This window comes from Tamandua tetradactyla, chromosome 4 (assembly GCF_023851605.1).
Source record: "Tamandua tetradactyla isolate mTamTet1 chromosome 4, mTamTet1.pri, whole genome shotgun sequence".
NCBI classification, from domain to species: Eukaryota; Metazoa; Chordata; class Mammalia; order Pilosa; family Myrmecophagidae; genus Tamandua; species Tamandua tetradactyla.
This window is the reverse complement of record NC_135330.1, coordinates 178,426,464-178,454,403: the sequence shown is the minus strand read 5'-3', so window position 1 is coordinate 178,454,403 and position 27,940 is coordinate 178,426,464. Positions and strand designations below refer to the sequence as shown.

General features: G+C 34.1%; 1 protein-coding gene across 8 annotated transcripts in view; it reads right to left on the bottom strand.

Moving 5' to 3' along the window:
• The window catches only part of MYO16 (myosin XVI), a 717,568-nt gene that overhangs the window by 365,457 nt on the left and 324,171 nt on the right, over window positions 1-27,940 (bottom strand). For all 8 annotated transcript variants that reach the window (XM_077158660.1, XM_077158661.1, XM_077158656.1 and 5 more), the window contains 2 exons: window positions 18,947-19,022; window positions 16,104-16,257 (listed from right to left, as the gene is read on the bottom strand). In XM_077158660.1, the coding sequence (XP_077014775.1) occupies window positions 16,104-16,257; window positions 18,947-19,022 (230 nt within the window). The remainder of the gene's footprint in view (window positions 1-16,103; window positions 16,258-18,946; window positions 19,023-27,940) is intronic.

The window sequence follows — 27,940 nt, the reverse complement described above, 5'->3', positions numbered from 1 at the left end:
TTTAATCAATTACAATATATAAAAGCAGAAACACGTTTATTTAATCAAGAGTAATATATAAAAACATAATTCTTCCATTTATTCTACAATAGTGGGTGTGATTCTAATTAAAGATCAATGCACTTTTTGGCTTTAAAAATTGGGATTTATTGAATAATAATTTATATGCAGTGAAATTTGCCCTTTATAGGTAGGTAACAGGTCAACAAGTTTTGACAAATATATGCAGTTGTGTAACGAATACTGTGTAACCAATATAACCATTGAATTACAGAATTTTTTGTCACCTCAAAAGTCCCTCTGTGCCCTTTTGAGTTAATTATATCCCCTTACCTTCTGCTCCTCAAAACCACTGATAATGTTTCTGTTTTCATTGAGTTTTGCCTTTCTGAGAGCATTATATGAATAGTATCATATAGTATCAGGCGTTTTATGTCTGGCTTTAGCTACCCATCATGCTTTTGAGATTCATTCATCTTGCTGTATATATGTTGTTTTTACACTGTTGAGTAGTATTCTACTGTAGGATGTACTATACTTTGCTTATCCATTCACCAGTTGACAGACATTTTGGCTATGTCCAGCTAGTCAGTAATGAAGGGAGCTTCTGTAAACATTTATCTGCAGGTCTTTGTGTAGACATATATTTCATTTTCCTTGTCTAAATACCAAGGAGATGCTTCCAGTGGTTTCCAAAGTGGCTGTACCATTTTGCATTCCCAATGGCAATGTGTTTCAGCTTCAGCTGCTCAGCATTCTTGTCAGTACTCACCTTTCTTTCTTTTAAAAAAGTTCATTGTAGTAAGTGTGTTAGTGACATCTCACTGTGGTTGTAATGTGCATTTCTTGTGCTTATTTGGCATTGATATCTCCTCTTTAGTAAGGTCTTTCAATCTTTTTAATTGTTTTTTTTTCACTGGTGTGAAATTGAATTTGTAGATTCTGGATAAAAGTCTTCTCTTAGATATACATTTTGCAAATACTTTTGCTCAGTCTGCATCTTAAATTTTTCATTTTATTAACAGTGTGCTTAAAGAACAATTTTTTTCATTTATTGTTTGTGCTTTGTCTTAACTAGGAGATATAAAAAGCATATTTGCCTAACACAAGGTCAACAAGATTTTCCCCTATATTTTAGTATAGAACTTTTACAGCTTTACAGTTTGCATTTAGGTTTCTGTCTATTTTGAGTGGCTTTATTGCTACATGTGAATTGATGTTCATTATTTTTCATATGATTCTTCAAAGGTTCCAGCACAATTTGTTGAAAAGAACATTTTGCCTATTTTTTAAACTGGACATCTTCGTTGAAAATCAATTGAGTATTCACGTGTGGCTCTATTTTAGGACTCTCCATTGTATTCCATTGATATAGAAGCCTATTCTTATATGAAAACATTCTTGATTAATGTCCCTCTACAGTAACCCTTGAAATCGGGTAATATGAGACTAGTACATTTTTTCTATTAAAAAAATTGTTTTGGTATTCAAAATTCTTAGCATTTCTACATAAATTTTAGAATTTATTTGTCAATTTTTACAAAAATGCCTGTTGTGATATAAATTATGATTGTATTAATTGATACACCAATTTGGGGAAAATTGACACTTTAACAATGTTGAATTTTCTCATCCACAGCACAGAATCTATCTCTCCATTTATTTTTATCTTCTTTAATTTCTCTCTTCAGTATTTTATAGTTTTAATCATCAAAATCTTGCAAATTATACATTTTTCTACACTATTGTAAATGCCTATTTAAAATTTCAACTTCCAATTTTTGATTGTTAAAATGTAGAAATGCAAATTATTTCAAATGGTGATCTTGATAAGGCAAAAAGAGAATAATTTGAAGGGTGTTTTTCAATGGTCAATAAGTTTCATTGTGTCACAGCCCATTTCTTTATCCTGCCTTACTGTTCTACTACAGAGCTTAAGAAAGCATAAATAAAAAGGTCTGCATTAGGGCCAGGCCTGAGAGAAAAGATGGAATAGCTAAGAAACAAGTTTAGAGAAAGATGAAATTAGTTTTCCTCCTTTGAACTCTGGACGATGCTGTTCTCTAGTGTTTTAGTCAAATAAATTTTCAAGAAGGTGAGGGAACAGGGGAACATATATTTAAAAAGGCAGTGCAATAATATGTAGCTATAATTAACATTTTTTTTTGAGTCAGAAAAAATACAAGATTTGATGCCTGGTTCTGCCACTTTGGTCAAGTTTCCCATCTGGAAAATGGGATATAGTCTTACATTAAAGGACTGGCATGCTATACATAAAAGTATTATCACAATCATATGGTAGTATGGAGAAAATAAAATTGACTGTTGATATTTATAAATGTCCAGCACTGTGAAGGTCCTGGGATTTTTTTTTAAACTTGTTTTATTGTATAGTATGACATATATACAAAGCAAAGAAATAAAAGAGCAATAGTTCTCAAAGCACTCTTCAACAAGTAGTAACAGGACCCATCCCAGAGTCTGTCATGGGCTATCATACGTTCCTCTCAGATTTTTCCTCCTAGCTGCTTCAGAATATAGGAGGCCAGAAGGCTTAAATATTTTTTTATCACCACAATTGCCATTTTTTCTTTCTTTTTTGTGAAAAATAACATATATACAAAAAAGCAATAAATTTCAGAGAACAGCACCACAATTAGTTGTAGAACATATTTCAGAGTTTGGTAGGGGTTACAAAGGTCCTGGGATTTTACCTCACTTATAAGCTGATGGGTCAGCTTGTTACTATTTAAGGATGGGAGCAGAAGGGAAGTGGGGTGGATGAAGCTGTATGTACCCTAGAAAAATCATGTTCTTAAAGCGAATCCATTCCTGTGAATGTAAACCCATCATATAGAGGACCTTTCGATGAGGCTATTTCAGTGAGGGTTTGAGCCGCTTCATTCAGGATGGGTTTTAATCCTATATCTGCAGTCCTTTACAAGCAGAATGAATACAGAAAGAAAGAGAGAGAAAGCCACAGTTGCAAGAGGCTGAAATCAATGCAACCCGGAAGAGAAGGGAAAAACCAGGAGACACCCTTACTTTACTTCCCTTACTTCACGGGTGAGAACACTGTGGACCAGAGGGAAGAAGAGTCTGCTTGATTGCACACTTGGGAAATAGCGGCGTTGGGATCAGAGCCCATAATGTGTAAGTCTGAGAGTCTGTTCTTAACCGTCATGTCATACCACTTCACAGCAAAAATCCATCCTCATACCTATAAAATAGCTTTTCTTATCTCCCCTCAAACATCAGTCACTGTTCTTTTTCGCCTTGTTGGGAAGTTTATCAAAACTAAAGAAAGGTTTTGCATCAACCAGTCTTTTCAGTATTAGGTAATGAATAAAGCAGTAGTTAGAATGGTCAAAGTAAAGACTAGGAAGAGAGCTTAGGAAATAAATAAAATCATCCATTACAAAAGAATTTTAAAAGAAAGAAATAGAGGGTCTAGTAAAATACTAAAATGCCTTTTTCCATATCTTAAATCTAATTGCAGTATTAATAGCAGGATCTGCAAGAGCTATGGATGGAAAAAAAGATGTGTTCTGGATTATAGTGATCTGATTCTAAGTCAGATTTTACGTCAAGATGGCAATTACATGACTCTCTAAGACCTTCAAAATCTCCGGGTCACAGCATCCCCTTTGCAAAAAAGAGATGGTGGACTGGTGATATCAAGGTATATGTTGAGTCTTTTGGTCCATATTCTTTTTTAATTTGCATCTTTAAAAATAATTTACTCAGTTATATCAGAGGCTACATAATCTGGAATCTATTACTAATAATAATTGTAAATAGCTAGTAAATAAGCACTCTTATTTGTATAAGAAAAAAGGATCAATCTAAATAATTTAATAAGATTAAATAAAAACATATTAACTAGTCATGAGCATGTTTTCTACAGGAGAGCCGCAAAAGATACTCCTAGTGTAATAGCATATGATGTTTTCCAGGTTTTTCTGGAACAATTTTGCCTTAAGTTCCTATTCTGTTTTTAAAATGAAAAGTAATTTTTTCATAATCATGGTGATTCATCGTAGCAGTATATAAATTAAATGCTGTGCATTTAGATTTCCATTTATTCCCCACTTGTTGAATTTAGGAAATATGTATTAAAATGCTTATTCTAGAAAAAGGAAAAATTTTAACCAAACACTGGTATTTAATATTCAATAAATGTTTATCTGTCATGGTAAATTGCTTATAAGATTATTTTAAAAATAAAATGCAATCATGTACACAGAACAAGAACTCAGTTCAAATAAGAAAACCAAAACCAAAAAGTTCAGGAAAAATTGCAAAATTAATAATAGTTTTATCAAAAGGTGAACTAATGAGTGATTTTTTTTCATATTTGTATCTGGTTTCTCTGGACTTTAAAATTTTTTCCAATGAGCGAATATTATCTTGATTATAATAAAAAATCATTAATGGAAATTCATCAAGGAGGGACAAAAAATAGGAGTAAAATAATATATTTTCTAAAAGAAAAGGGCTTTGGTAAGACAGAATCTATAAAGGTAAAAATGAAATAGCTATCATCCAAGTATAGTTTAGATTAATACAGGAGACATGGCTTTAACTGTGATAATAAAAAATATGAGTTGGAAATTATTAGGGACAACCAATTTCTGACTTCTACAGGATTTATTCAAGACTTCCTTATTTCTATAAACATAAAAGGCATTTCATGCAGAGCAAATGTGCCTGTAGCTACTGGGATTTTATTGCGAAAATGGAAACAGGAACATAAAAAACGAAAATAAGAAAGGCAGCAATTATTGCCCATTACAACTAAAGCAATTTTTGAAAACAAATAAAATTGGCTGTATTGAGATATATTAGGCCAACAAAGAAAATATCTAATAAAATCAAATGTGAAGGAATGCCATGTTACTCAGTTATTTTTATGGTTAGGTAATGGACCGAATAGATAGTTCTGAATTTTAGTCCTAGAAACACAACTACACAACTTATTCAGCACAGAGAATTCAATTAACCTATTGAGCTTTTCTTCATCTATAAAATAAGACATGGTCCACAGATGAATGTGAAATGATACAGTTCTTGGAGGGATTTTAATTAATTGCTATCTCTGTCCCCCCAAAATGACCTGAGTTTTTGTAAGAAAAAAATTACAACTTAAGAACAGTTTTTGTAAAACATTACTTGTGTCAGAAAAAGAAATACAATTTAAAATGTGATGTTTATGGTTGAGTTGGAAATTATATTGTTTTTAATGACATTTATTTTAAAAGTGCCAACAAATATATGCAAAGAAATAAAAAAAAACAGCTCACTTGGGGGGAAAAATCTCTAAATTAAGTTGAGTACCATGGGTCTATAAAATGTTATAAGTTAGAACTATTAGAAAGTGAATTTGATAGAATTTAATAAAACTTACCTAAGTTATTCAGGCACCAGAACAGTCCTCCCCAACCCCTGGCACACATCTATGCATGCACATATATCTACACATTCCATGATATAACAAAAGCAGAAAGTGATGTGTGTCTTTGTTGGTAGGTAAAATGAAATGCCTTGAAAGGCTTGAGCTCCCTATCGAGAGGCGTTGAGATGGAAGGAAAAAACAAACAAAGAAAAGGAATGCCTTTCCTCCATCCACCATCTCCTCAAGTGAGTCTACATCTCAACCAAACATGGGAAGGCCAAGGTCTCATGGAGTCCCTGTATTGTCTGGCATTCTTCTTTGTGCTCTACTGGACTGTAGAATTTCTTTCTGAACAAAAATTTTTAGAGAATGAATTGAGACCATTATCAAGACTTTGCAATTACATTCTGCAGCTCTTAGCAGTGCAGTCAGAATATCTGAGGAGCAAACAGAATGAAAATCTTACAGTATTTATTACTAAAGAAATAATTTATGTCTATCACTTGAGATAGGATATGCAAAAGCCCTTTGTAATCTAAATGGCATTATACAAATATGAATTATTACTGCTGAAATAACTATCTGATTAATCATTTTCTTTAAAATATTAAATGGACATGAAACTACATGAGAAGTTGTATCCCAAAGTTCCCTGATTCCATATAAGTAGAATATAACTTGCCAATTGGGACACTCTTCAGCTGAAAGAAGGCTTTACTAATAATTATGATGGGTAAACAGGAGTAAACTGAGATTGGAACAAATCAAGAAATATAGCCTCTCTAGTTAGGAGAAATTTCTTCTGACAGTGATGGATTAAAGGGTGATTCAAGTCGTGAAAATTCACACGGGACAACACAACACAATGAGGAGTCTGCTATTACCTCATCTCCTATTAGGAAGAGGTCTATAACTTTGCTAGGCACAGTATTTATAGTGTCTGTATTGCCTTAGGTTTCATGAATCCCAAAAAGTAATGAACCATCTTAATGAAATGGATGTTTATTTTTCTCACATAATAAGAAGACCATTAATATGTAGTCCAGGAATGGTAAGCTGTTCAAGGAGATCTTCACGCACCTTGACTTTTTCTATCTTCCTATTCTGTTATTCTTAGCATGTGACTTTTATTCTTTGGTTGCAAGGTAGCTTCTGCACCTCCAGACAACAGAACATTAACTTTCCTAGAAACCCCACCCGATGAGGCTTGCTAGATTTAGCAAGTAAAAGAATGATACTTGAGGCATATTTTTACTAATAAAATTAGTCACTGTTTATCTTAAGTTCAATTTAACTGTGTGCCCTGTATTTTAGCTGGCAACCTTATACCCAGTTGACTTCCACTTACATTTCAGTGGCCAGAAAGTATCTTATGGCCAATTTCTGCTTTAAAGGAATTTAGGCAGCTCAATATTTTTAAAAAGGAGCTTTCATATACTGAACAAAATTGTGGTTCTATTAGCAAGGTAAAGGGGAGGTGGGATAACGTGTAAGTAACTAACATGATTGCTACACATAGCAACGGAAGTGTTTAAATGTGCCTTGCAAGGAAGTTTAAACAGTGCTCTTGTTTGGCTGAATCAGTGCAAGTAAGCACAGAGCTTTTGTTTGCTAAAGGGTCCCTAGGAGCTATAGGGCTTTTCTGTGTTAAGATGCATTTGCAAGTTTGGGCCCAGAACTAAAGACAATGACTCTAGACAACAAAACATAAGCACAGCATATAGCACTCTTTCTCCTGTTCTTTCTCCAAGTTCAACCTTGTCACTAAAAGATGCAGAATACAGTTAAAAATACTGTTCTTTGAAGGGCATCCACATGCCTCAGTTGGCCTCTGATAGACTCTTCATTTCAGTGTCTGAGTAGAGATCCCACAGTCTTAGCTCTATACTGAGGAATTAAAAATACCCCCTTGATAGAGAAGTAACTAGAAAATGTTCTATTTAACATCATGTGTAATTTCTGGGCTAAACTAAAAATTATCAGTACTGGGTCCACGAATTTCCCAACCTTTGTAATAAGAGAAGCAAGGAACAAAAATTGGATTTCTCTAAATCAGTGAAATGGTGATGGTGGCATGCTCTTCAGGTTCGATCACGTACATAGGGAAGATGTGGAGACTAAATGTCCACGACATCCTCATGTCTTCAATCTCAACGTTTTATGCACGTAGTGGCCAGTGTATGACTTGCCTCTTCTTTGGGGTTTAGATCTCAGGCCAATTACTGCCTCTCTGACATAGAAGTTTTATATTTGTTTAATGTAGTCTCATTTTCTGACGATTTACCAACTCAGGTCAATACTAATTAATTAAGAAGAATCTTTGAGAACAATCCACAATTAGAAATGTCTTTCTCGTATTAACCTAAGAAAGGATGAGTTGGACAAAAACATAAGCAAGAATGGACTTGATGAGTACCCTAAGGCCCAATTCCAAAGAATGATGCTTTAAATTAATCATCAAAGATGTAAGGTGTGATTAAAATTGATTTCTTTACATGAACCTAAGATGATGAGATTTCACTCCAAATCCCATCCCTGAGCTAATGGAGAAGTCTCTACATAGGTTATGGTTTCCTTTCGTAATGATAAGTACCATCCATTTTAAAATGCACTTATATATTATTTCTTTTGTACATTAAGCCAGCTTAAAATTATTAATGCTTCTGATCCACGAAAACTCACTTACTGAAGAGTAATAATGAAGGTCAATACTTATATACAAGGACTACGATAGGAATGTTTTGTGTATTTGTATCTTAACGTTTATTTGCACAAATCCCTGTGGAAAGCATGCTAAAAAAATCCAAAGACTATTCATGGTCAGTCATAGCTTCCTTTATAACTATAACAATAGCACAAGAGCTTCCAGATGACTCTCCAGATTCTAAGACTGGGAATCTATTCACAATTTATCTCAGCTGATGCTGCTTTACTGCAAAATGGTGAATGAAGCTGTGATGATTTTGAAAATGCTCAATGTCACTCAGAGTCCATAGTAAATCTATGAATGGCTGCCTCAGAGAAGTAACAAGAGAGGCCAGTATTAAATAGGAGCAAGAAAATCAATAGCTGCAGCACAGTTGCAGTTAGAAGTCTTAGAGTAAAACCACAGGTTACAGTATTGCTTATTTAAGTATCCTTGTCTATACTGCAGAGAGACATTTCCACAATGAATGTCCTAATGTGTGGTATTTAGGCATCCGTTGGTTGTTTTATTTGTTTTTTTTTATTTTAAATCTGCCTGACAAGATTGTGCTTACCAAGAATCTAGGGAGATTCCCAGATAATATTCTTGAGTCTGTTCCTGACTTCGTTCAGAGAGCACAAAGGAGGAGAACAAAGATTTGGATGCTAACTGCAGCTGCCACTTGCCATTCCCTTACATCAGCCACAACTCTGGGCTTCTATTTCCCACAAATAAAATGTACATACTCTATGTATCCATCCTAAGTCATGGAGTTGAAATGAAGATCAAAAGAAATGATTCTCTGAAATTGCTTTAGATATGCAAATTGTATTAATTTTTAATTGAGCAACTGAACCTTTAGAAGAAATCTGTGTGCAGTCACAAGTAAGATGTCTTTTTAATGAACACAAGTGGAGCCTGTCTCATAAAATGTGGCAATTTCAAGACCTGCCATAAAATCCAATCTAATAAGATTGTGTGTTTCATGGTTTCCTGAGGTCAAGAAGGACACATTGCGTAATGTGCACTTGAAAATCTCCACAAGGTCTTCTCACTAATGACCACCTGGCTGAAGCCACCATTGGATCCACTCTTCCAGGTTCTTTCTGCCTTTGGTGAACCTCAGTGCTGCTCAGTTCTGCTTCCTCCCACTCTTCTCCTATTTCCATGTCTATTCTCCATCTCAAGTGCCAGATGACTAAGAAGCCCTAGAGGCCCAGCATCCTAATCAAAGGATTCACCCAACCAAATCTGTTCTTTACTGAGATTAGATTCTTCCCAGCTGCTTACAAAATAAGATTTTCTCCAAATGGTTATACTCAGTTTAAAAGAACCAAGCTTAGGACCTAATTCTTTTTTTATCTTAGTATATGGCCAGAAGGCCTTTATTTTTCAGATGATTTTGCTGAAATTTCACAGATGAAAGAAAAATACTTAAAAAAAATTCAATTCTCAAGCACTTATGTGACACTTAAATTAAGTCAGATAATACTCTAAGTGCTTTGCGGAATTTGACTCAGTCATCAAAAACAACCCCACAAGCTAGGTATTATTATCATCATCACTGTAATTTTATTTTTAAGGGGAAGTATCACTAAGGGGTGATGATATTGCCCAAAGTCAGAGAACCAGTAAATGGCAGGCCAGGATCTGAAGCAGGGACAGCATAACTAGGGAGTCTATATCCGTAACACCACACCACACTGCCCCAATGAGGAACACTCCAGGAGTGAGTTTACACATTCAGAGCAAGCAAGATCAAAGGGTTGGTTGATTGGCTTCATAGACAGAAAATTATGGTTCCACATTGCTCCATTTTGACTTGCAGTTCTAGCTGAAAAGCAGTTTGGCAGAAAACAGCATTGCATGTTATGTTAATCTTAATGCTCATCATTTCTGTTGCAGAGCAATGTTTTCCTGATGACAGACCATCTTCTCAAGTTAAAATACTTGAGTCTTAAATTGACCGGAAGGGAATAGGCAGTCAAATTCATAACATTTCACATCTAAAGCTGTCTGACCATATGAGAGCAACTCAGATGATGTTTCCTCTTTAAAGTCAAATTAAAAGTTTTAGAATTATAAATAAAAATTACCTCTTCACTGAAACAAGGTAAACTGTGATCTAGGTGTGTGACATGAGTTAAGCTACTTAAATTCTGAGCATCAGACAAGTATGCACAATCAGGGGTAATAAGGTGAATTTCAAGGTGTTTCTTTAAGGATGAAATGAAATTATCCATGTAAACTATTCACACAAGTGAATTGATGCCTGACAATTGTACAGCTAAAATAAATTATTGTCATTGTTGTTACTTTTATTATTAATAAGTGAAAATCTACTATTTTTGAGAGAACTATTTAATTTAGGCATTATGTGGAATTTCTGTGGATTCCATTTCAAGTACTTCAAGAAATGGGATATTAAAAACACAATTTAGCACCTATCAAAATTTCTCAGCAGTTAAAAACCCTAGGAGAGCATTCCCATGTTCAGGCACCAAAGAGCAAACATAGCAGCAGTTGTTTTGTTAGAAGCAATAACAATAAATGAAGCATAAAGATATATCCAAGAACAGAAAGGACAACATGGAGAGAAAGCACCCAGTCAGAAAGAAACAAAGAATAGAGTGGGAAATAGCAGCCAAGTATGAAAATAGTTGTTTGAGGTTTTTAAATAAGGCAGCTTTACAATACAGATTATTACAGTTTTCTTTGGAGTTGAATCTAACCTGCTCATTTTGAGATGAACTTGAAGGTCAGGCAAAAAACAGAGACCTTAATAATGTTAATTGAGATAAAAGAAAACTTAGAAAACATGGAATATGTGATAACCTCCAAATATAAGAATTTTCTGTCCTTAAATATTAAACCAAGTATAGGCACTGCTATCTGACAATGGGTCATGACAGAAGTGAAGTTCTTACCCTGGCTAAACCATGATTTATTGCATAAAATGCTCACATAATAATAAATATAAGTTGATAGCAAGAGTAAATTTTTTATTCTATGCTGAGATAACAGAAAACCAAATTATTCAATTCTTAACATTTTAGAATATGAGGTTGGGGTTCAAATTGATGAGGAAAGATGACATAATACATGGTGAGGTGATCTGATAAAGGGCAGGAAAGAAAAGAACAATAGGGAGGAAACACAGACCCAGTAGAAAGCTGGAAGAATAGAGATACAATTCCCTTAATTTTCTTCTCAACCCTCTATCCACACACTTTCTAATTCTCAATTTACTTGTCATCCATATCTCCTCCAAAGAATGAGATTTTGTCTTTACACTTTCACTAGGACTTGAACTTGAGGGTCCTCCATCTTTATTATACATCTGCCACCTCTCAAAATCAAAATACATCTGCATTTATGTTCTTCGCCCTTCTCAAATATTGCTTCTTGTTTTATCATTGTGAGGAGAAAAAAAATCAAAGAATGTGTTCTTCCCAATTCAAAGCCTCCTAAGTTATAGCTCTAGCAAGTTTTTAGTTAAGACGAGAATTTTTACCTTTACTGCCTTATGCCCAAAAGTCCCTGTCACAGTGCCATGTCAGGTCATATGAATTATTTGAAAGTTGAGCCTTGACTTTCTTTCACCAGTTTTTTCATGTACTGTTTCCTTGCTCCTGAACCTTAGTTCCCATGACAGTGTTGATCCAAGATGCCACGACAGATTGCCAGAAAGCATATTTAATTTAACATAGAGGGAATATGTCATTTAGAAACGAGTATTGCAAACTTTTTACGTGCAAATGAATCTCCAAATCTTATTAGAAAGTAGATTCTGATTTAGCAGCTCTGGGGAAGAGTCTGAGATTCTGCATTTCTAACGAGCTCATGATGAAGACACTTCTATTCCATGGCTCATACTTTAAAGAGCAAGGACTTCAACTTTCTAAAAATGGGATAGACCTGTTGAGGTGTCTCTAAACTTCTGCTGCTAAAGACCCAGGAAATAAATATTGAAAATCCAACTTTCTGGGAAATCATAAAAGATCCTTCCTTTCAGCAGAAGGCTGAGTAATGACTTTTCAAATATTCATTTTGTACTTCTCATCCTACTGGATGTGCTCTCTTTTTTTCAGGATGCTAGCTACTGCCCGCCTAGGATGGGGAAGACTCACTCATACTTCTATCCCAATTTCTCGTCCTTCTTCCTATTTTTTAATTTAGGTTTGTTTTAATATCTCCATCACTTCTCTAAATCTGAGAAAATTAGAGAAGAACAGGCTATATGCTTAAAATACAGGTTAGCCAACAATTCAGAGATGCACTTGGTTTAAATGAATAAAACTCAGAAAAAAACAAAGAACCTTAATAAAGCTGTGAAGAGACAATAAGATAGTGTTAAAGTTCTTAGCAAAGTGTCTGATATGAAAATGAAGCACATTATAGTACCATTAAAAAATCAAATCCAATAATGAAATATATTTAGTATTAAATAAAAGTCAATGCATTTATACACTACTTTAGCCTTTGAATTATCTACAGTGGCTTTAAATTAAATGTGCTTTTGAGTGCTGTGATTCAGAGACAGGTTCTGAAACGAGATTTTTCCCCAGTGAATTCACTTACTTATCACATAGCCTTGTAAAATGTTAGCTGGAAGCACCACTTCTACTTCTTGAAAAGGAAGATCAAGTTGTGCTATTTGCAAGCCTCTCTCTACATCTGGGATGTGGAATAACAACTCTGATGCTAAATCTGGGAAGACTGTAGCAAGTTGCCTACAGTAAGCACATGTTTTCTTCCTCTTCCCTGTCAAGAGCCTTGCAAGGGCAGCGCCTCATTTGGGAGACCTGCCTGGTCTCTAAGTGCCTTAGACAAAGTAGATAAAACTGCCTAATAATAAAGTTTATTTACAAACTCTTTCACCTCTCATAATTTAGATAGGTCGTCCAATGTAGGACAGTGATCAGTGTTATTTGGCCTCCACCTTAATGTCTAATTATTGCTCAGATTGTTGAGAGTCAAGATTACAACTTGAGGTTCCAACTTGAGGCCTGCCCCATGGAATATGGACTTGCCAATACCCACAGTTGTGTGAGAAAATTCCTATAATAAGCCTATTATTTATATATAAAATATGTATATGTTGTACAACACATAAATATAATATTTTATCAGTTCTGTTTCTCTGGGAAAACCCTAATACATAAAGATTTACACCTATGTTTTCTTCTAAGAATTTTATAGATCTAACTCATATTTAGGTCTTTGATATATCTTAATATAAATTTTGTATATGGTATAAGTTAGGGGTACAACTTCATGGTTTTGCCTGTGAATATCCTATTATCATAGCACCATTTGTTGGAAAGACCATCCCCTTTGCATTGTTTTGGCACCCTTGTCAAAAATAAGTTGACCAGAAATATAAGGGTTTCTTTCTGGACTCCCAATTCTACTCCATTGATCTATATTGTTATCCGTATGCTGATACAACAGTGTCTTCATTAGTGTAGCTTCATAGTAAATTTTGAAATCAGGAAGTGTGAAGTGTTCCAGTTTTCTTCTCATGTTTCAGGATGTTTTTTGGGCTATTCTGGGTCCCAGATTTCCTTTTGTTGCTGATTTCCAATTTCATTCCATTGTCATTAGAAAGCACAATTAAAATTGTGCTTTCAATTGTTTTAAATTTATCGAGGTTTATTTATAGCCTAGCATATGGTCTATTCTGGAGGACTTTCCATGTGCATTTGAAAAGAATGTGTACTCCAATGCTGTTGGACAGAATGTCGTCATTATATGTGTGTGTGTGTGTGTGTGTGTGTGTGCTCACACGTGTGTAGATATGTTAGGTCTCATTAGTTTACAGCACTGTTAAAGTCTTCCATTTCTTTCCTGATTACCTTCCTGATTTTCCTATCCATTATTAAAAATGGGGCAATGAATTTCCCTACTATTTAAACTGAAATATTTTGAACATAAGTCCAAACCACTTTCTAGTAACCACAACATGACCTCTGAAAAACTATACAGAGATTTACCAAATGGAAATATATACAGTATTTTTTTAGATAGGCTTTATTAAAATCTCCAGATTTTCATATATTTTCATTGTGCTCATTCTCACCCTGGATAGTTCTTAGCTTTAAAACGGACATTTGTATCACACTGATAATTTAAATTTGTCCATGTTCCTCTTACTTTTCCTAATGTATACTGAAAAAAAGGAAAATTCTGTAGATAACACTGCTGGTTTGAAAAGGATGTATGTCCCCTAGAAAAGCCATGTTTTAATCTACATCCCATTTCATAAAGGCAGAATAATCACTGTTCAATACTGTATGTTTGAAACTATAATCAGATCATCTCCCTGGAGATGTAATTTAATCAAGAGTGGTTGTTAAACTGGATTAGGTGATGACATGTCTCCACCCATTTGGGTGGGTCTTGATTAGTTTCTGGAGTCCTATAAAAGAGGAAACATTTTGGAGAATGAAAGATTCAGAGACAGCAGAGAAGAACGATATAGTCATGAGGATCAGAGTGCCCACAAGCCAGCGAACTTTGGAGATGAAGAAGGAAAATGCCTCCTGGGGAGCTTCATGAAACAGGAAGCCAGGAGAAGAAGCTAGCAGGTGATGCCGTGTTCACCATGTGCCCTTTCAGATGAGAGAGAAAATCTGACCGTGTTTGCCATGTGCCCTTCTTCCACCTGAGAGAGAAACCCTGAACTTCATCAGCCTTCTTGAACCAAGGTATCTGTCCCTGGATGCCTTTGACTGGACATTTCTATAGACGTGTTTTAATTGGGACATTTTCTCAGCCTTATAACTGTAAACTAGCAACTCATTAAATTCCCCCTTTTAAAAGCCATTCTGTTTCTGGTATATTGCATTCTGGCAGCTAGCAAACTAGAACAAACATTCTGTCAAATATTGGAAGTCCTTGGCTCTAATTTTATAGGCACTATCATTTTTAATTATATTATTGTCTGCGTCTGTAGGATTTTTACTGAATTAATATTATGAAGTAAGATGTTGTACTTACAAAGGCCTTTGAAATGATCTGAAGGACTTTAAAACTAAGTCCCAGAACTACTTGCAATATTCTTTCTTTATTTAGATACTTAGCCCTCATCCCCATCTCATTATTTTTGTTGTCTGTTTTGTTATATACACCCCAAGCACCAATGCCAGTAAGTTCTGAATAACTATTTTTAAATGAATTATTGAATATGTATATCTAAGTTATATACATGATACATGCATGTTGTATATAAGTAAAATATGTGTATAAATATATGCCAGAAAAAGAATGTTCTGTAAGGGTAATCAGCATTTTATATGTCAAATGGCTATTCCTTCCCCAATAAATTTAATGTTAATTGAAATGTAAGATATCATTAGTCATTTATCATTAAAATAAAATTGATTGTTTCAGACTCTGAGAACAACTGCACTGTTTCATCACAGCATTTGACATTTTCAAGCATCAGGAAAGTTGCTTTATTAGGAAATATTTTAGACTATAAGAAATCACTAGTTTTACACTTTGGTGAGAACAAATTGCATATTTTTATTTTTTTACTTTAGCAAATTTAGGCATTAGGTTAATTACTGGAAATCTTGCAGATCAGTTTAGCTAAATTCCTGGAGTGTGTTGTAAATACTGTTTCTGAACTCACAGTAGCTGAAATTCATCTAACAGTTCAAATAGTAATGTTTAATAAACCAGAGGGATTTCCTAAAATTATGCTAACTAATTCATCATTGTCCACAAGTATTTTAGGTAATTATGTTGATACATAAATTAAATTTTCCAACACTTTCAGTTGAGAGACAGATTTAATAATGATTATAGAATGGCCGGTAAAGGGTGGGGCCATGGTGGCTCAGCAGGCAGAGCTCTCGCCTGCCATGCTGGAGACCCGGGTTCGATTCCCAGTGCCTGCCCAGGCCAAAAAAAAAAATGACTGGTAACTACAGAGGCTTGGAAATTAGAATAATTGACTTTCAATCAGTAAGGTTCTCTGACTTTGTTTTATTCTTCTAGAAGGAAGACACTTACAGCTTGCTGGAAAGTGTGGGAAGATCATGAGCGATCTCCTCATATGGTTCCTCCTGTGCTAAGGTAGGATCAGATAAAGGCGCTTTCATTTTTTCTTCCCAGGCAATTTCAGCTTTCAGCAGCATTTCCTCAATAAACTCAGATGCAGCAATATCTATAGGAAATGACAAGAAAATCAGAAAAAGTGGATAGTGATAGCACAGAAAACTATTTACTTTGAATAATTCTGATATATTTGAAATGTTAAAATTGATCTTGTGTGAAGCAAAACGAAAAACATGAAAAATTTAGGATAGAATAATGTTGTATTACTGCCGTTTTAATACACTATCTTGTTTTACCTCAGTGACGCATGTAATTATTAATGAAACAAAAAAATATAAAAGTAATATTCACTGGATAGTGATGAGTAAAATGAAAAATCACTGAAAAGCTGAGCTTGAAAGAATGAATTTCATTTTATTCTTAGTTAAAACTCTTCCTGCATCTTGGTGAATATGAATGAAAATGACAATAGTTGTAGTTTTCCAAATACAAGGCTAATCTAAAACATGCAATAGGCATTCTATAAAACATGTAGATATATACATAAATATTCTCAGCTGTGTTATTAAAACAGTGGGTTTAGGTTCTCTCCCTGATCTTTTGCTCAATCAGAAGCATTAATACCTACATTTCCTAACAAATTACACATATACACTGTCATAGGAACATATTTCCATAGCAATATAGATATGTATCAATTAACTATTTAATAACAACTGAAACTCAAAATTGATAGATCTTGAATAAAATTCACATTTATAACATTTAAGAACCTATAGAGGTAGCCACTGCCTTTCAGTCATCATGACTAAATAACATGACCACCTATGTGACATGTTTGACTTACATGGCTTTATGGGTTGAATTAGGTAAATCAGTTACCCCCAAAAGATATTTATGCAAGGGTTTTTATCATTAATTTCCTTGAGTTAAATAATGGAGCTGTAAGGAGGGAAATGCTTAGTTTCCTCACATTGGAAGGTTTGGTTTCTTTCCCAGCTACACCTCAAACTGCTTGTGGACCCCAGGTAATTGTTATGCATCTATCTCAATTCAACAAAGAAACACAAAATAAAGAGAATATGATATAGTACTCATGATGATTTTCATTTGCTTAGTCATAATGTGAGTGTCTAGTTTACTATTCTGCTGTGCACTGTTCTATCTGGTTCTTTCTCCCTGCTGATCGATTAGCCACTGATACATCCTGAATTTTCTAGAAACCTCTCACTGTATTATGGCTTTTCACCCCTTATTAGTGAGAGACATAGCTTCATTCAATCAAAAGTGTTTATTGAGAGTCTATTCTGGGTCCCGCACAGTGTCTCTTATGGAAAATGATGTATTACATCAGTGGTAGACTTTGTATGTCACAATGGGCAAAACTGTCTGACAGAGTCATCATACACTATGCATGAGGTGACCAGAACTGAATCTAGACCAGAAGAAGTTTACCATTCACTAGGGCTCTAGGCGTGTCAGTGGCCATTGCCTTGGGCATCAGTTTTGGCACACAACAACAGATCTAAAAGGTTAAAGTGTGACAGATGGGATTCCATGCGGTCAAGAGTCAATTATATTTTCCATTGTCTGGTAACACACCATTGGATCGGAACTTGAAAAATGGGGCAGACTATTACAGCTAGACGACACTTAACAGAGAACATGACTCATATTTCATGATAAAAACTTTTTTTTAAAAAGGGTAGCAAAAGCTACAAATTTCTACATGCTATTTAATATTTATCATTAGGCATACTTTTATAGTTAATAATAAGATAAATAATTTATCACTGAAATTAGAATGAGCCTACAATTTGGAACTATTAGGCTATCTTTTAGTTTATATCTTTAATTCTTCAGTTTATTTCAGTGGATTAAACACAGAAAAGAAATATTAATCAATGATGGGTAATTTCAAATAAAATATGAAATAGAGCAAATTCCCTGTCCTGACTTAACAAGAGGTTTAACAGGTAATCATACTTCTAGAAGTACATTCAAGTATGAAGTGTCATGCAAAAAGCTCTCTTAGGCTAATAGAAGTAAAGCAACAAGAAAAATAAATAGATATGTTTAATTAAATGAATCAATTGCTACTTTAAACATTTTCCCATCTTTTTATATTTATGCCAGATAACTCCCTCTGTTACTTAGAATTTTTCAATTTTAATACATTTATATGAAAAACTTGACTAACAATTTTGTTGTTAAATTTTAAAAGCTAGAAACTTAATGTGGCATCCATTTAGAAAGTAAGTATATGAATACATAACAGAAAAGTGACAAAAAGAAGTTCAGAAATTTTCAAAAAGGTATTAATTAAAATAAGAAACATTAAGGTAAAATTTTCAAAGTTTTAAATTAGCATGAAAAGGACAGTATCTAAATAATCTAATAATTTCTTATTAAAAGATCTGTGCAGAAAAAAGCTATTATTATATAAAAATACAATAATGAATAAGCACATTTAGTATGAGAAACTAGTTAAGTAACAGTAGAAATACACTTTAACACCAAAGACATTGAAGGAATTGTCTCCTTGGAAGTTTAAAGCATGAAAACAAAATGCAATGAAGTATAACAGTACCCTATAAACTTTACTGCTCTTTAATAGCCTCTTTTAATGGAACCGTACATATAAGTTTACAAATTGTACTTGAACTGGAGTGATTTTTACATAGCTACAGAGGACAATCTGCCTCATTTTGTAGTTACGATTATGTTGGATGAAAAACTTCAATATGGCAGGAAAGAAACAATAAATGCTCAGTGGTCCCAAGATGCTCATAACCTACCTGATGGCTTCTCTTCATTGCAGTTCAGAAGGTTTGGGTTTGCCTGATGCATCAAAAGAAGTTTCACCAGGTTTGTCTGAAAATTAAAGATAATTGCAATAGGAAATACTATGCAAGATAATGACGATTCACCAGTTAATAATACACAATTGCTGCTCTCGAGAGAGAGACTTACAGAGTAGTGGAATGAGAGTATATTTATATAATCAACTGCACTTTATGTTTATTATCTCCATTCTCAGATCCCTTTTTTAAATAACAAAAATGAGATTTTTTTTCAAAAGTGATTTGTTACTTGCAGCAATTGATGCACATAGAACAAAAATTACTTATCGAGAGAAGGCTATATTTGAAAAGGTTCACTTATACCTTTCATGTTTATTTTGAGGCATTTTATGGGAGGAATTATTTAATATAACGTGTGGGTGTATTTTAATTTAGCAATTCACAGATATCCAGTTGTTCATACTCTCCATCCATGACAGCATTATGGATAATATGAACCTAAAATCACACTGGAAATGAGCAAAACTCAATTTCATCTTATTAAGAATGAAGCAACTTGATGAGATGTTCATATTGAAAACATTTATTATAAAACATATCATACACACGAAGAGTATATGTTGTATAGATGGACTACGGAAAGAGCAGTAATGAAATAAACTTGTTGCACCCAACTTTAAAAACTGTATCATTTAGGGCATCTTTATCATGTTCCTCCCCCAAATTATCCTTTTCCTTATTTCCCAGAGTTAGCCACTATCCTGAATTTCAGCTAATCATTAATCTGCTTTCTTTATTATATTTATGCACTTACATAAAAATGTATCCCTAAGTAACATATTGTTTAATTTCACCTGTCTTTGACATTTGTAGAGATCCTCTGTGCTTTGCTTTCATGGCTTGACATTACATATTTCCAGAGCCATCAGAGTCGATGGGTTCAATCAAGACTCATTCATTTTCATGGCTGCATAGAGTTGTACTGAATCAGTATATCACAATTTATCTATCCTCCTGTCAGTGGACAGTGAAGCCATTTCTAGTCATTTATTTTTACAAATAATGTAGCTAGTAGTATTCTTGCTTACATCTCTTGGTTTATATGTACAAGTTTTTTCAAGACATATGTACTTAGGAGTGATACTGCTAGGACACAATTATTATACAGTTCCATTATTTTTCTCAAAGTGATTGCTCAAATTTACACTCCCATTCCCAAAAAAGAGTTCCTGTTGTTAAAATTCTACCTTATAATTTTATTATTGGAGTATTAAAATATTGTTACATACCTGGTATTACAGAATAGATCATTGTGATATTAAAATGCATTGCTTTAAAAAGGGAAGTATATAAAAGATCTTCAGATTTTTTTTATTCTTCTGTCACTTTTCAAGTTTTTTCTAGGAGCATGCCATTTTAGTCCAGTTTTCAAATTTATTGCCATGAATCTGTTGGTTGTATCTCCTCATTGTCTTTTCTTACTGTCTTTTTAACGTCTACACAATGTATGTTTTTATGTTTTCTTTTGCATGCACAATATCATTTATCTGTGCCCTTCCTCTTTCTTTTTACTAATGTCTTCAGAACTTTATCCATCTCATTATGCCTTACAAAACAATTTTTTAATATTGTTGATACTTTCTATCGGATCTTTGCTTTATCATTCAATAATTTTTGCTTCTTTTTTATATCCTTGTTTCTACTTTCTTTATATTTATTAATCTTTTGCCAATTCCTTAAGTTTGAAAAATTTAGTCCATTGCTTTTCAGTCTCTTTTAAAAATATAGATATTTATAATTTTCTTTGCAACATTGAAGGCTGCAAATTTCCATCGAAGCACCACTTTTGCTCTATCTCATAAGTTTTATCCTTATTGTTTTCATTACAATCCAATTAAATTAAATACCTTTAAATTTTTGCACTGAGTTTCTTTTTTGATTCATAAGGTGCATATTATAATATTTTTCCATAGGGGAAAACAGCTCATACTCAATTGATAAATGTTGGTTTATAAGCAATTTTTACTAAGCAAGGGGAGCCAAAATAGTGAAAGTCAACCCATAAAATTAAAAGTCCTGAATTTCAGCTGTGCACTTTAAAAAAAAAAAATTGAAGCAATAAATTTGTGCAATAAAATGCACAAATAATAAGGGTACAGTTGTAAGAGTTCAGACAAATGTGTATACGTGTAATTACCTCTTTAATCTAGATAAACCATCCCCCAAAATGTACCCTCTGTCCCTCTCCAATAGATTCCTAAAGGAAACAACATTATGATTTATATCATTTCAGACCTTTTGCCTGCTTTTGAATTTCATATAAACAGAATACAAAATGTATATTCTTCTAATGTTTTGTAAGTATTGGCACTTTGGTCTTTTTTTTTTCTTGGCTGACCTAAAGTTCAATGTTTATGACCGTACCAAACCATTTTCCTGGTAATTGAAAATTAGGCTGTTTCTAGTTTGGGGCTAACTCAATTTGTGGACATAGATTTTCACTTATCATTTGAAAATTCCTAGGAATAGAATTGTTGTGTCATGTAGTAAGTGTATATTTATTTAACAAAAATAAACAGGCAATTTTCCAAAGTGGTTTTAACATTTTACATCCTTCCCAGCAACTTTGCTTCATATCTTCTCCAACACATGATATAGTCATTTTCTTTTTAAATGTTAGCTCTCACACTGGATATGAAGTTGTACCTCAGTGTAGTTTGACTTACATTTCCCTAATGACTAATGATTTCAAACACTTTATCGTGTGTTAATGGCCATTTCTATATTTTCCTATGTGAATTTTCTACTCAAGATTTTCTTGCCCACTTATAGTGGATTACTTATCTTTTCATTACAGTCTGTAGGAGCTATTTACCTTACATATAAAGAACATGTCAGATATACCTATTGCAAATATTTCCTACCTTTCTATGGCTAGCTTGTTCCTGTTTTCTAAAAATACCTTTTTATGGAACAGATGGATTTTTGGTTACTTTACTTTTGTTTAAGTCCAACAACTTTATATTTTTTCTCTGGCAGCTAATGCATTTATATCCTAAAATATCTTCGCCTACCCCAAAGGTCATGAAGATTTATATTATATTTCCCTCTAAAAGATTTATAATCTTAACTTTTATGTTTATAGTGCTCAACTGAATGCTTGTAAATAGTATATAAAAGTCTCTATGTTCATTTTGTTTCAGCACCATTTGTTTTTCAGCACTATTTGTGCTGCAAAAAGTCTATTTTTCCTTATTGAATTGCTTTGAGTCTTTGAAGAAAATCAATTGACTATATATGTTTCTGCAGGCTCTATTTTATTTTCCATTGATGTATTTGTCTTTCCTTACCACATTTTCTAACTATCTTGATTATTGTAGCTTTAGAGTATACATTGATATCACGTCATATAAACCTTGTAATTTTCTTGTTGTTTTTCAAAATAATTTTGGTTATATAAGTATTTTGCATGTTCATATAAATTTTAGAATGAACTTTCCCATTTCTACAAGAAAGGCTTCTAAGATTTGGTTAGGAATTGCTTAAAGTAGATACTGTATTAGTTTTCTTATGGCTGACTTAAATTACCACAAAATCGGTGATTCATACAACAAATATATTATCTTGCACTTCTATAAGGCAAAGTCTGATGTGAGTCTCGCTGGACTAAATCTAGAGTATTGAAAGGGTTATATCCCTTTTGGAGGCTCTAGGAAGAATCTGTTTGTTGTCTTTCCTGCCTCTAGAGTGTCCCACATTTCTGGGCTCTTAGTTCCCTTCCTTCATCTTCAATATCAGTGATTTTTGCATCACTATGAGCATTCTTCTTTTGTCACATATCACTCTCACCTCAGCTGGGAAAAGACATATGCGATTAGATTGAGTCCACCTGGAAAATTCAGCACAAACGCTCCATCTCAAGATCCTTTTAATCAAAATTACAAAATCCTTTGGCTATGTAAAGTTGCAGATACACAGATTCTTCGGATTAGGTATGGTCATCTTTGGAGTACAATTGCTCTGCTTTCCACAGACACCTTTATAGTATTCACAGTTTAAATATATTAATATGGTATACTTATTCATTGATTTAGGTCTTTAATTTCTCACTGTATTGTTTTTAGGTTTTCAGTGTAAAGACTTGCACATTTGTGTTAATTATATTCCAATATATATTGTGTTTTTAACGCTATTGTAAAAAACTTTGATAAATTCACTAACAGTCTAGTAATTTTTCATGGTTTTTTTTTTTGAGATTCCTTTGGAATTTTTATGTACACAACCATATCATCTTCATATAAACTTTTACTTACTCATTTATCCTTTCCTGCCTTTGTCTTTCACTTCCATTTTAATATTGATGAGAATTGTACTGGCTTTTTCAATCTATTGGATTTTTGCATTTGCAACATTCATTATTACATTCACTGGTCATACTAAGTATTCTGTCCAGGCAAGACAAGTTATCTCCCCAAATATCAATTACTGTTCTTGTCAGTGCTCTCATTATAAAGTTAATTAAGTTTTGAATGCTCCACCCAACTGCTAGCTTTCCCATAAGCCCATTCAAAATGAGTACAAGGAGGGAAGCATTTTGGGAAGGCTCTAGGACTCAGTCCTTCCAGAGGAACAATTCTTAAACAGACAGGAACTATTTGAAACAACCATTTTGAAACTCTTGAGGCTAGAAGAACACTGTGCAGCATCCAGGGACAATCAAGAGGAAGAGGCTGATAAATTATGGTAAAGAAGGTAAATTGCTCTCTCTCCCCCCTGGTGTTTACCAGAACCCATCACTCATGCTTGCAGCAGGTTGCTGGGTGGTCCAGTCCCTGACTAAGCTCACTGGTGAAAGAAAAGGACATAAAAGTTTGTTTCCTAAAGAACAGGGGTGGGAACCGCTGATCATTGATCATGGCTTTTGATTAGTAATTAGTATCTAATGATTCTGAAGGCAATCATTGTTTCAACCTGCCCCAGAGAAAGTCAGTGACAGCCACTGTTTCAAAACTCCCTACAGAGGGGCGGCAGCAGTGTAAGCTTAAAAATACTGCCCTTCCTCAGGGCTGCAGGTTACAGTTCCTTGAAGGGCTGCATTTTCTGGGCTGACCAGGAGAGCTTAGCTCTGGGGAGCCACTGGAGAAGCTCTTGATGCCTCTCTTGATCCTCTCTGCAGGGAAATTTGGAGATGGTCTGCAATCCCTTAATGGGTTCCTGGTACTTTTTGGCTGGGAAAGACTGACTTGGAAAAATACTCTTAAGCAAGCATCCTCATACTATTTGCCTTTGAGACAAAAGCAACTTAAGACAATGAAAGGTATATAAGAAACTCTCCAGGTAAACAGTCTGGAGCAAAGGCCTGGCTTTGAACATGCCGGAGAAGGAGATGCTCCCAGGAAATAAAGGGGAACTTCAAAACAACTAACAAGCAAAAGCCAAGGGTAAAGCAGAGGCTCAGAAAAACAGGGAAAACTCGGCTCACTGCACATTCAATATGCAACTGAAGATGGACATTCAATAAGCCCAGAAAAGACTGCATTCACTTTAGGTAGACCGTTCTGATAGGAGCCGAAGCTAAAGAAAATCTGTCTTAACATCAGCTAGATATAAAATAAAGAAACAGACATCTTAGGGAACAAATCCCAGAACTAACATTTTAAAATATTAAAATGTACAGTGTGCAACAAGAGTACAAAACAAACAAACAAAAAACAGGAAATGATGGCCCATCATAAACACCAACAAAGATGATGAGAATGTGCACATACCAAATAAAACCTTTAAAAAAAGGGATCTTAAAAATGTTCAAGGAGATGAAAGCAAATACAGAGAAAAAACTAAAGAGTATGAAAATAATCAATGTGCAACATGAGAGTCTTAGTAAAGAGAGAGAAATTTTTAAAATAACCAAATACAACTAGTGGAGTTGAAGATTTCAATAACTAAAATGAAAAACGTCCATGAGGCTTTCAAGAGCAGAGTAGAGCTGGAAGAAGAAAGAATCAGTGAACTCGAAGACAAGATACTAGAAATGAGTCAGACTGAGGAGCAGAAAGAAAAAAAAATAATTCTTTAAAGCAAAATTAGCCTAAGACACATCTGGGATACCATCAAATGCACCAAGATACACAGTATGAGAGTCCCAGAAGGAAAGGAAAGAGAGAAAAGAGCAGAAGGAATCTTCAAAGAAATAATGACAGAGAATTTCCCCAAATTAGCAAATATGTGAAAATGCACAGAAAAGAGCGAATGGGATAAACAAGAGGAAAAAATACTCAGTCACCTATTAATCACACTGTCAAATGCAAAACACAGGTAGAGAATTCTCAAAGCTGCAAGAGGAAAGCAACATGTTATGTACTAGGTAGTCACAATTAGATTGAGTGCTGAGATCTCATCAGAAACCATAGAGGAAAAAGGGCAGTGGGTTGAAATACTTAAAGTGTTGAAAGAAAACAACCACCAGTCAAACATTTAAATTGGCCAAGACTTTCTCTCAAAAATGAGGAAGAGATTAAGACATGCTCAGATAAGCAGAAGCTGTGCGAGTTCTACACCACTAGATCTGCCTACCAGCAATACTAAATGGAGTTCTTCAGACTTAAAGGAAGGACACTAGACAGCAGTTCAGAGTGACACACAGAAATAAAGACCTTCAATAAAAGTAACCTTTGGGTAAGCATAAATCCAAAACTATTGTAGTGCATTATTTGGTATATAACTCCACTTCTTACTTCCTACAGGAGTTAAAATGAAAATGATAAAAAATAATAATAAGTCTATGTTTTTGGATGCATAATGTACAAAGATTTAAGTGGCAACAATTATAAAACAATGGTGGAAAGACAGAGGGGCACATGTAAATATATGAACATGCTATTGAAGTTAAGATAGTATCAAACCAAATATGATTGTTATAAATTAAGGACGTTAAATTTCAACCCCACGGTAATCACAAGGAAAATAAATGAAAATAAGATAGAAATGAGAAGGCACTCAATATGGTACAATGTGAAAAAAAACACATAAATATAAATATAGGCATTAATGGAATTTAGGGACAAAAATGTGTAAGACTTACAAAGGCTAAACAGTAAAATGGCAGAAGAAAATCCTGTATTATCAGTAATGACCTTAAATGTAAATGATTAAACTCTCTAGGCAAAAAGCTGACATTAGCAAAATGGATAAAAAGGCATGATCTAAGTATACACTGTCAGAAATTGGCAAAATGGATAAACAAGCATGACCCAACTTTCTGCTGTCTGCAAGAGCTAAACCTTAAATTCAAAGATACAAGTGGGTAGAGGGTGAAAAGATGGAAAAATTATACCATGCAATTAATAACCAAAACAGAGCTGGGGTAGCTAAACTAATATCATATAAAATAAACTTCAAGTAAAAAACAGTTACAAGGGAGAAAGATAAGCATTATATACTGATAAAGGGAACAATTCAAAAGGAAGAAGCAGCAATTAAAAATATGTATGCGCCTAACAGCAGAATCCAAAAATATATGAAGCAAATACTGACAGCTTTGAATACAGAAATTGTCAGTTCTACATCAATAGTAGGAGACTTTAATATGCCACTCACAATAATGGATAGAACTTCTAGTGAGAAGGTAAAAAAGAAAGCACAAGACTTGAATGATACTCTAAAGCAGCTAGACATAACACACATATACAGAACACTTCACCCAACAAAAACAGAATACATTTTCTTCTCAAGGACAAAGGGATCATTCTCCAGGATACAGCAGATGTTGCAAAAAAAAAAAAAAAATTAATGAAATCACATAATGTATATACTCCTGTGACAAGGGAATGAAGCAAGATCAATAACAGAGGGAGCAGTGCAAAACTCACAAATGGGTAGTCATTAAACAAATATAGCTGGACAACCATTGGGTTAAAGAGGAAAACACAAGTGAAATCAGGAAATATCTTGAAGTGAAGGAAAATGAAAATATAATATGCCAAATCTTATGAGATGCAGTAAATGCAGTGCTGAAAGTGAAATTTAGAGCTCTAAATGTTTACATGAAAAAAAAGATGACTTCAAATCAGACACCTAACCTCAAAACTGGAAGAACTAGAAAAAAAAAGAAAAAAAAAAAAAAACCTGGGAGTTTTGTTCCATGTTTTCAGGGAGATTTACACCCTTGGGAGTCATGTTCCACATTGGGGGGAGGACAGTAAGTTTACCTGCTGACTTGGCTTAGAGAGAGAGATCACATCTGAGCAACAAAAGAGGTTCTCTGGGGGTGAATCAGGCATAATTATCAGCAGGCTTAGTTTCTCCTTTGCGGGAATAAGTTTCATAGGGGCAAATCCCAAGATTGAGGGCTCAGCCTATTGAATTGGTTGCCCTCACTGGTTGAGAGAATATCAGGAATTCCCCAGATGGGGAAGTTTAATATTGCTTCCTTTCTCCCCAGTCTCCCAAGGGGACTTTGCAAATATTTTTTTATTCTGTGTCCAAATTCCTCTGGGATGTATTGGGGCATCAAACTACCCTGTACAAACCACCAAAATCTCCCACTCTATTCAAGAATCCATGTAGTTATGGTGTTCAAATAAATTGGCCATACCAGCTAAATTAGATAATGCACTACCAAAATATAAATTTTGTATCAAATAAACATCTCTTCCTTTGGTCTCACACAGAGGTTGAAGTTTACAAATAAGGACCATATGAACCTTCACCCTGTATTCTAATTTACCTGGGTCCTATCCAGATCAGCTTCAATTCATATTTTTGGTCAAAGTCTGATCACTTTTTCAACTTTTTTAACAGTTGTTGTAGCATAATGTTGACTTTCATAGCTTCAGAGCTCTAACTCTGAGCCTCAGGTGTCACACAAATACCCAAAGTGGGAATAGGAAATTAAGGCTTTAAATGTACATACAGTGTTCCTACCAAAGTTTTGATTGTGATAGCAACACTGAACTATATATTTGAATATAATTAAAATGTGAGAAGTTA